General features: G+C 38.8%; 1 protein-coding gene across 1 annotated transcript; it reads right to left on the reverse strand.

Annotated features, from left to right (window-relative positions):
• Positions 1-5,895: 5,895 nt before the first annotated feature.
• Positions 5,896-6,905, reverse strand: LOC121546738 (G0/G1 switch protein 2-like). Its single transcript, XM_041857974.2, has 2 exons — positions 6,826-6,905; positions 5,896-6,571 (listed from the first exon to the last, which is right to left on the reverse strand). Exon 2 carries the CDS (start codon positions 6,554-6,556, stop codon positions 6,218-6,220), a length of 339 nt encoding a protein of 112 aa, XP_041713908.1. The 5' UTR covers positions 6,557-6,571; positions 6,826-6,905; the 3' UTR covers positions 5,896-6,217.
• Between the last annotated feature and the right edge of the window lie 4,224 nt (positions 6,906-11,129).

Below are 11,129 nucleotides of genomic sequence, written 5' to 3' on the forward strand. Positions count from 1 at the left end.
TGCACACTACAGCCAGAAAAACAGTACTGACATCATTTCCGGTAGGACAGGCCGTTTCCGCTTCTGAGATAGATTTGCCGCCATTTACTGCATGAACTGTGTAAAAGCTAGTATTTGTGAGAAATAACTCTGTGGCATATTGCATAAACGAGGCTCAGTAAAATGCTTCATTCAAGATCATTATGAAGGCTTGTGAATGTGAGTTAAACCTTAGTTCAACTTCAAGTCTTTCAATATTGTATGACACTTTTGTCCTCTTTATTGTTACACCAATTAATGAGCATTTCAGCATTCCTGGCCCTTTTCAATATGTGCATCCTCTGAAACCCAGAGCAGCCTACTAATACCTTATTCTTCTCTTCTATAATATTATGGCAGTCCATAACTAGTAACACCTGTTAGTCACAATTATGTATATAAACCCTGGATTGCTGATGAGAGGCTTTGAAGCCATCAGCCGCAATATTGGTCTTCAGAAGGAGCAGTCCTCCATAGGAATGAATAGAATTCTACAGTATTTCAATTAAATGTATTTATTTATTGTAGTGGAGTCAGTAACATCAGTATTCTCAACAAACAAAAAAACTCCTTTATTTTTTGTTTTTATGTTCAGTTCACATAATACAATTTAAATGTATCTCATTATGGTATGTGATTAAATATGTATAGCCAGTTATAATTGTAATGGCTTCGTAGATAATAACAAAAGAAGAACAATATTTACATGATTTAAAGAGAAGGAATATAATGTCTATTGTTTACAGGAAACTCATTCAACAATTCTAGATGAAGTTGCGTGGAAAAAGGAATGGGGTGGGGGGGGGGGCGAAATATACTTCTCCCATGGGCAAAGACATTAAAATGGGTGATGATATTAATTAACAGTAATTTCGATCCGAATGTGCAAATTGTCCAAACAGATCCGCAAGGTAGATGGATTATTTTAAATATGTTATAAACAGATATGGCTCATTAACCTTTACGGACCAAATAATGATGATCCACACTTCTTTGACAATATATATAATAAATCATCAACCCTGCAAGCAATACAAGACTCTATTATTATGGTGGGAGATTATAATACTGTTTTAAATAGCTCAATGGACCGTAAAGGAAATCACACTAGAAACTATCACCCTCATGCTCTTAAGGAAATTGTGCATGTCATGGATACATTAGAACTAGTAGATATATGGAGGCTTAAATATCCTGATCTAGTGAAATATACATGGTGGAGACTCAATCAAGCTAGTCGTCTTGACTTCTATCTTATGTCATTCTCGTTGGCACCAAAAGTTTAAAAAGTGTTGATAAGAACAGAATGCGGTCGGACCATCATATAATTGGCATATACATTACTCTTACTGAATTTCCACGTGGGCGAGGATATTGGAAATGTAATCAAAGCCTATTTGATGATAATTTGTTTTTAACTAGGACAGAGGAATTTATAACAAAACATAGGTACAGCAAATCCCCTTATTGTATGGGACACATTTAAATGTGCCTTTAGAGGCCATGCAATTCAGTACTCATCTCGAAAACAAAAGCAATTTAGGTCAAAAGAGTCCATACTAACAAAGGAAATAGAAGGTCTAACAGAACAGAAAGATAGCAATAAAAACTGTAACATAGAGGCTCAGAATAAATTAGAGGAAAAACAAAAAGAAATGGAGAAACTTATTCAAGAAAGATCAAGCGTAATATATTATAAAAATAAAGCAAACTGGATGGAATATGGGGGAAAATTCAGCATTTTTTTTATTTTTTATCTTCAACATAGAAATGCTACCAAAAAGAATTTAATGAAACTGGTTACAAATGATGGAGTCACCCATGATTCACCAAATAATATTCAGTCGCTTCCATCTCCTCTAACTGAAGCTAATTGTAGAGATGTCTTTCTATTGATAATGTAAAATTAACAGCCATACAGAAATACTCATGTGAAGGTGAAATTACAGAGGAGGAACTTATGGATGCAATTAAAGACTTTAAGTCCGGAAAAACTTCAGGGTTGGATGGCATACCAGTTGAGGTATACCAAACCTTTTTTTATATACTCAGAGGACCGTTATTAGCATGTTTTAACCACTCCTATGTAAATGGTAGATTATCAGACACTCAAGAAGAAGGTCTGATTTCATTATTACTGAAACAGGATACAAGTGGAAAATATAAAGATCCAGTCCATTAAAAAAATTGGAGGCCCCTTACACTTCAGTGTTGTGATGCAAAAATTATAGCAAAAGGTATTGTCGTACATTATTCATTCTAATCAGACAGGTTTTTTACAAGGACAATACATTGGAGATAATATAAGGCAAGTACTGGAAACAATAGAACACTATGAAAAATCTGGGAAACCAGGCCTGCTATTCATAGCAGACTTTGAAATGGCATTTAATAAAGTACGACTGGAGTTTATATATAAATGCTTGGAGCATTTCAATTTTGGAGAATCTCTTATAAAATGGGTTAAAATCATGTATAGTAACCCTAGGTGTAAAATAGTAAATAATGGCTATTTCTCAGAAAGTTTTAAACTGTCAAGAGGAGTGAAACAAGGTTGTCCACTATCGGCATATCTATTTATTATGGCCATCGAAATGTTAGCTATTAAAATCAGATCCAACAATAATATCAAGGGATTAGAAATCCAGGGCTTAAAAACAAAGGTGTCATTGTACGCTGATGATTCATGTTTTCTTTTAAATCCACAACTAGAATCCCTCCACAGAGGATCTAGATACATTGTCTAACCTCTCAGGATTACAACCAAATTATGATAGATTTACTATATTACGTATTGGATCACTAAAAAATACAATTTTTACATTACCATGTAGTTTACCAATAAAATGGTCTGATGGTGATGTGGATATACTCGGAATACATATCCCAAATGAAATAAATGATCTCAGTCCAATACATTTTAATAGAAAGTTAGCACAAATAGATAACATCTTGCTACCATGGAAAGGTAAATACCTGTCAATTTGTTGAAAAATCACCCTGATTAACTCTTTAGTATTATCCCAGTTTACCTATTTGCTTATGGTCTTGCCTACGCCTAGCGAACAGTTTGTTAAATTATATGAGAAAATAATATTCCATTTTATTTGGAACGGCAAGCCAGACAAAATTAAATGGGCCTATTTATATAATGAATATGAATTCGGAGGACAGAAATTAATCAATATTAAAGCATTAGACCTATCACTAAAAGCTTCAGCCATACAAAAGTTATACTTAAATCCGAACTGGTTCTCTAGCAAATTAGTAAGATTGTCTCACCCAATGTTCAAGAATGGCCTTTTTCCCTTTATTCAGATTACAACCTCTCACTTTCAGTTATTTGAAAAGGAAATAATCTCCCAAATATCACTATTTCTAAAACAAGCTGTCACGCCCTGGCTCTGGGGACTCTTAATTGTTGAGCCAGGGTGTGGATTTTCTATGTTTTGTTTGCTATGGTTTTCGTTCTAGATCGGTTAGATCTATGTTGGCCAGGGTGGTTCCCAATCAGAGGCAGCTGTAGCTCGTTGTCTCTGATTGGGAACCATACTTAGGCAGCCTGTTTTCACTAGTCATTGTGGGATCTTGTTCTGAAAGGTTTGTGTTAACCTAGGACTTCACGTTTCGTTTGTTGTTTTGTTCGTGTGGTGTACTTCAATAAAAGATGTACGTTTATCACGCTGCGCCTTGGTCCGCTTCATCTATCGACGTTCGTGACACAAGCCATAGAAAGTTGGTTGCAATTTCAATTTAATCCTCCAGAAACGACAGAACAAATAATGCAACAGATATTGTGGTTAAACTCAAATATACAAATTGATGAAAAACCATTATTTTTTTAAAGAATGTTTAAAAAAGGTATAATCTTCGTAAATGATATCATAGGTAGGACTGGGATTTGCGAGAAAAAAAAAACATATGGGGGATTGGAAGTGATGCAGACAATTACATTGATGGATGTTACAATCTATCTGCAATATTAAAGCTGATCTACCCCCTAAAATGTTTTACAAATATAAAATATAAACATTTAAATGTATGCATTAAGGTGTATGTAATATAATATACTTAGCAAAAACGAATGGACACATTTATAAATGCATTTCTATAGCTTCCAAAATCTTTTTACAATGGAGTAAAAGATACGTTGAGGGAAAAGTATTTGATCCCCTGCTGATTTTGTACGTTTGCCCACTGACAAAGACATGATCAGTCTATAATTTTAATGGTAGGTTTATTTGAACAGTGAGATACAGAATAACAAAACAAAAATCCAGAAAAACACATGTCAAAATGTTATAAATTGATTTGCATTGTAATGAGGGAAATAAGTATTTGACCCCTCTGCAAAATATGACTTAGTACTTGGTGGCAAAACCCTTTTTGGCAATCACAGAGGTCAGACGTTTCTTGTAGTTGGCCACCAGGTTTGCACACATCTCAGGAGGGATTTTGTCCCACTCCTCTTTGCAGATTTTCTCCAAGTCATTAAGGTTTCGAGGCTGACGTTTGGCAACTCGAACCTTCAGCTCCCTCCACAGATTTTCTATGGGATTAAGGTCTGGAGACTGGCTAGGCCACTCCAGGACCTTAATGTGCTTCTTCTTGAGCCACTCCTTTGTTGCCTAGGCCGTGTGTTTTGGGTCATTGTCATGCTGGAATACCCATCCATGACCCATTTTCAATGCCCTGGCTGAGGGAAGGAGGTTCTCACCCAAGATTTGACGGTACATGGCCCCGTCCATCGTCCCTTTGATGCGGTGAAGTTGTCCTGTCCCCTTAGCAGAAAAACACCCCCAAAGCATAATGTTTCCACCTCCATGTTTGACGGTGGGGATGGTGTTCTTGGGGTCATAGGCAGCATTCCTCCTCCTCCAAACACGGCGAGTTGAGTTGATGCCAAAGAGCTCCATTTTGGTCTCATCTGACCACAACACTTTCACCCAGTTCTCCTCTGAATCATTCAGATGTTCATTGGCAAACTTCCGACTGGCCTGTATATGTGCTTTCTTGAGCAGAGGGACCTTGGGGGTGCTGCAGGATTTCAGTCCTTCACGGCGTAGTGTGTTACCAATTGTTTTCTTGGTGACTATGGTCCCAGCTGCCTTGAGATCATTGACAAGATCCTCCCGTGTAGTTCTGGGCTGATTCCTCACCGTTCTCATGATTATTGCAACTCCACGAGGTGAGACCTTGCATGGAGCCCCAGGCCGAGAGAGATTGACAGTTATTTTGTGTTTCTTCCATTTGCGAATAATCGCACCAACTGTTGTCACCTTCTCACCAAGCTGCTTGGCGATGGTCTTGTAGCCCATTCCAGCCTTGTGTAGGTCTACAATCTTGTCCCTGACATCCTTGGAGAGCTCTTTGGTCTTGGCCATGGTGGAGAGTTTGGAATCTAATTGATTGATTGCTTCTGTGGACAGGTGTCTTTTATACAGGTAACAAGCTGAGATTAGGAGCATTCCCTTTAAGAGTGTGCTCCTAATCTCAGCTCGTTACCTGTATAAAATACACCTGGGAGCCAGAAATCTTTCTGATTGAGAGAGGGTCAAATACTTATTTCCCTCATTAAAATGCAAATCAATTTATAACATTTTTGACATGCGTTTTTCTGGATTTTTCTGTTGTTATTCTGTCTCTCACTGTTCAAATAAACCTACCATTAAAATTATAGACTGATCATTTCTTTGTCAGTGGACAAACGTACAAAATCAGCAGGGGATCAAATACTTTATTCCCTCACTGTAGCTGTGCAGTGGCTTTAAAACAGCGCCCCCTTTCAGTCATCTAGGGTTTATATACATAATTGGGTAGGCTACAGTAGGGTACTCACAAGCACTGTTTGACATGAACCACTTCATGACCCAGTGGTAACCAAAAATAGGTTTATTAGGAAGCCAAAAGAAAATACAAATTCTCAATCAGTCACAGAGCTTCTACTGCCCAGCAGCCAGTCATCACTGTAGCCTGTTGTTGCATCCGTCCATCCATCCATTCAGCCTCTTCTCTTCTCATTGCTAATAAGTCAAGGGGTCCCTAAACATGGCCAAATTATCATGATAAAATCCCCAAGTGCAATCTCTTTCGATTGCCTGGTTGACATAGCTTATTTCACCACAGTTTGTGTTCTGAGTGTTGGTTTCATTAGTGTGTGTAGAGTTCAATCAACATGAGAAGGTGTTGCAGTGCATCTTCAACAGGCATGTGACCTGATAGACGCCCTCCTCTGACGACCTTCTAGTGGCTTCTTAGCATCAATCTCTGTTTGCAACTCATCCACAACATCAGGCTCGACAGTGGTTATCTCTGGCTCCAGCATTTGCCTCTTCTTCTCCTCTGTGATCAGCTTGATCATTTCCTCATCTAATGGCTCCTGTTCAAAAAATGGCATGCAGACCGTTTCCACCAGCCCACCGACCACTCCAAACAACGCCAGGGTAGAACCCAGCAGGTACACCTTCATCATTCCCCGACTGGGCTTCTGGCTCAGCATCTCCTTAGCGAATGGAATGATCTCGTTTATGGTCTCCATTGTCTTAAGTTCAGTCTATGGAGGGAAAAGGAAATGTCATAATTAATAGGCTATTCAATGGCTCTGCAAATGGGGTAATTAAACTAAAACGAATTAGCTTAATTATTAGTACTGACCACTGTACATTTTATGATAATCATAATGCATTTAATAATATATCACTGATAATATCTAAAATATTCTGACAATGTAGATTACACTGTTCAATTCTGAATAAAATTGAACGAAGACTGCACAGAACAGAGCTGAAAATATTGAAATGTACTTACGTGTATAGGGACCTAAAAGCTTTCCTTAGATTTCGTCTTAGTCAAGCATCCCCAAGCAAAGATGCAATGAGAAGTGCTTGGTTTTATACACAATGAGATCCATGTCAACTCCCACAAAGTGTCAAATGATGAATATTCATGATGATGGATGTTGAGGAAGTGCAGTGGTGGAGTCAACTGCTTTGAGGCAATGTCTTCAATATCTGATGCACTCTATAATGGCATTTGTCCAGGGCTGTTTTGGAAACAGCCAAGAGTCAGTACAAAGGCAAGGTCACTGAAAAAACCCATCTTGCCAAAATATATTGTGCAAGTAATATCACGTGAGTCACATGTGTTTGAGTCATGAAACAGAGATGCAATGGTGAGGTTTTGTATAATTTCAGCCAGTTGTTTTGAAAGTAGTGCTCACGAGCCAAAACGGGTCCCCGAAAATATGACATCATCCATTTCATATGATATGTTACGTGTTGTTGTGCAATTCGTATGATATGTTACGAATTCCAATTCGTACAATATATTTAAAATGTGTAAGTGCTTAGGATCCTGGACTGCATCTTTAATAAGTGTAGTAGTTCTGTATAGGCTGCTGTATTACTGCAGTCTTGTAACGTGAAAAGCATTAATCACTCAGCGACTATATAGTGAGCGTCAGGGTGATAGTGTATGATGCTATGTACAGTTGAAGTCGGAAGTTTACATACACCTTAGCCAAAAACATTTAAACTCAGTTTTTCACAATTCCTGACATTTAATCCTAGTAACAATTCCCTGTCTTAGGTCAGTTAGGATCACCACTTCATTTTAAGAATGTGAAATGTCAGAATAATAGTAGAGAGAATTATTTATTTCAGCTTTTATTTCTTTCATCACATTCGCAGTGGGTCAGAAGTTTACAGACACTCAATTAGTATTTGGTAGCATTGCCTTTAAATTGTTTAACTTGGGTCAAATGTTTCGGGTAGCCTTCCACAAGCTTCCCACAATAAGTTGGGTGAATATTGGCCCATTCCTCTACGTCAGGTTTGTAGGCCTCCTTGCTCGCACACGCTTTTTCAGTTCTGCCCACACATTTTCTATAGGATTGAGGTCAGGGCTTTGTGATGGCCACTCCAATACCTTTACTTTGTTGTCCTTAAGCCATTTTGCCAAAACTTTGGAAGTATGCTTGGGGTCATTGTCCATTTGGAAGACCCATTTGCGACCAAGCTTTAACTTCCTGACTGATGTCTTGAGATGTTGCTTCAATATATCCACATAATTTTCCTTCCTCATGATGCCATCTATTTTGTGAAGTGCACCAGTCCCTCCTGCAGCAAAGCATCCCCACAGCGGCCACCCCCGTGCTTTACGGTTGGGATGGTGTTCTTCGGCTTGCAAATTCCCCTTTTTTCCTCCAAACATAACGATGGTCATTATGGTCAAACAGTTCTATTTTTGTTTCATCAGACCAGAGTACATTTCTCCAAAAAGTACGATCTTTGTCCCCATGTGCAGTTGCAAACCATAGTCTGGCTTTTCTATGGCGGTTTTGGAGCAGTGGCTTCTTCCTTGCTGAGTGGCCTTTCAGGTTATCTCGATATAGGACTTGTTTTACTGTGGATATAGATACTTTTGTACCTGTTTCCTCCAGCATCTTCACAAGGTCTTTTGCTGTTGTTCTGGGATTGATTTGCACTTTTCACACCAAAATACGTTAATCTCTAGGAGACAGAAAGCATCTCCTTCCTGAGCGGTATGACAGCTGCGTTGTCCCATGGTGTTTATACTTGCGTACTATTGTTTGTACAGATGAACGTGGTACCTTCAGGCATTTGGAAATTGCTCCCAATGATGAACCAGACTTATGTAGGTCTACAATTTTATTTCTGAGGTCTTGGCTGATTTATTTTGATTTTCCCATGATGTCAAGCAAAGAGGCACTGAGTTTGAAGGTAGGCCTTGAAATACATCCACAGGTACACCTCCAAATGATGTCAATTAGCCTATCAGAAGCTTCTAAAGCCATGACATCATTTTCTGGAATTTTCCAAGCTGTTTAAAGGCACAGTCAACTTAGTGTATGTAAACTTCTGACCCACTGGATTTGTGATTCAGTGAATTATAAGTGAAATAATCTGTCTGTAAATAATTGTTGGAAAAATTACTTGTGTCATGCACAAAGTAGATGTCCTAACCGACTTGCCAAAACTATAGTTTGTTAACAAGACATTTGTGGAGTGGTTGAAAAACAAGTTTTAATGACTCCAACCTAAGTGTATGTAAACTTCCAACTTCAACTGTAATACAACTACAGAAACCCATTGATCTTACTGCTTCTAAACAGTGCTATGAGTGTTCGTTCTACAATGCAGTCCAATGTTTGCTGACGTGTCATCAAAAAAAGAAAGTCAAATTATGTCAAAGGTGAAAACCTCACCCATTTTGTGGGTCTCATCTACCTGCAAAACTTTGAAGTTGAACTAGGCAAATTGTTAATCATAAGAGTGAAGCTTGTATTTTGTGAAACAGTAAGATAAACACCAGCAGTAGCTATGTTTGACCTGAACTCCCTTCCAATATTCTCTCCTGAGTCTTTGCAACATGTCTACTATCATTTTATATTAGGGAATTGACAACTCCACAATGAAGAATAAAGAGAGCTAAGACTAACACTACACGTTGCTGAACATTGACCATCATGTGTGGTTGGTTGGTTTGTGTCCAGTGTCTTGTACATTAAACACCATCAGGAAAGGTTGACTTGTATCCAATGAGAAATATTTAATGTTAGAGTATCACCCCTATAAAGATCAATCAATTTATCTCTGTGACCACCCCTTTATTGGTTGGAATGCCCCAGCTGCAGTGTTAGGTTAACTCTGTAAGTCGCTTTGGATAAAAGCGTCTGCTAAATGGCATATTATTATTATATTATAACTCCTTATCAAACAAAGTAGTACAGATAGCTTTAAGGAAGTCCCAATGCCTCTTAGACTTCCAGTGCCTTAGCCTATGGGTGTCCACAACAAATGGATTTACAGTATATATTGACATTGTTGTTAAATTGATGAAGTTACATTGGATGTGGGGCGGTAGGTAGCCTAGCGGTTAAGAGCGTTTGGCCAGTAACCGGAAGGTCGTCTGTGCCGTTGAGCAAGGCACTTAACCCTAATTGGTCCTGTAAGTTGCTCTGGATAAGAGCGTCTGCTAAATGACCAAAATGTGTGTGTGAAGTACCATGCTCTTTGACATGATTTCCCAAAGCAGGGCAAGAGGAGGGCAGTTGTCTGGTTCTGTTGTGAAATAGTCTGATCCCTGTCACTAGTCACAGAGTGCCATGTGTTGTCATTTCAGCAATACTGAAATGGCACTGATGGCAATAATGAAATACGTATCACATTTTCAGACCTTGGTGACTGTTAAACAGGCTACCTTTCACACTCCAGACCCACTGACATTCTTGAAAATGTGACTGCCAGTCAGACCAAGGTTATAAAGTCCACTATAAAATTCCATTGTCACATATCACTATCTGTAATCCTGGGATTCACACTCATGTTCTGTATTCTCATGCCATGTGTAAAGTAGACTCAACCTTTCCCCACTTTCTGGTTCTTGGCCATGGCAAACTTCCTAGATGTGATAGTGCGTAATATGGCTGCAATTACGTGTGAGGGGAGAACCACACCGACTACACAGACTCCCTGTTTCAGTAAGCTGTGGCTCTGGACTGGCATGTTTGCTACTTTAGGGAAACTGGTAGACTGTTTGGGGACCTTTGCCCCATATTTCTGGGTTCTATGCCACGCTCTTTTGCCTGAATAGGCAGTCTGTCTCAGCTATCTGTGCTCCAAGTCAACTGTCTTGTGGTTGGGAGGGGAGGGAGGTGGGGTGGAAGGATCGGTAAGAAAGCTTACGCTGCATGTAGCACTCATGTGAGGACCTTTTCATCCGTACCACATGAGCGGGAAGGCAAAAAGTACTCTCACACTGGATTAGCTATCTGCTTTAAAGGAGCATTTTTGAAGAGGGGGATTTGGTGGACAGTGTAATAGGGACAAATAACATCTTTCATATGTGTTTTGTGATAATAATAATAAAGAGCCTGTACTGCTGCTGTACCACTTTATCCTTCACTTATGTGGAATGAATTACTAATTATAAACTGGGTGGTTCGAGCCCTGAATGCTGATTGGCTGAAAGTATGAACTCACTAACTGTAAGTCGCTCTGGATAAGAGCGTCTGCTAAATGACTAAAATGTAAAAAAAATATCAGACCATATACCATGGGTATGACAAAAAACAAACTTTTTCTGTTCTA

Source organism: Coregonus clupeaformis, chromosome 30 (genome assembly GCF_020615455.1).
Source record: "Coregonus clupeaformis isolate EN_2021a chromosome 30, ASM2061545v1, whole genome shotgun sequence".
Taxonomy (NCBI): Eukaryota; Metazoa; Chordata; class Actinopteri; order Salmoniformes; family Salmonidae; genus Coregonus; species Coregonus clupeaformis.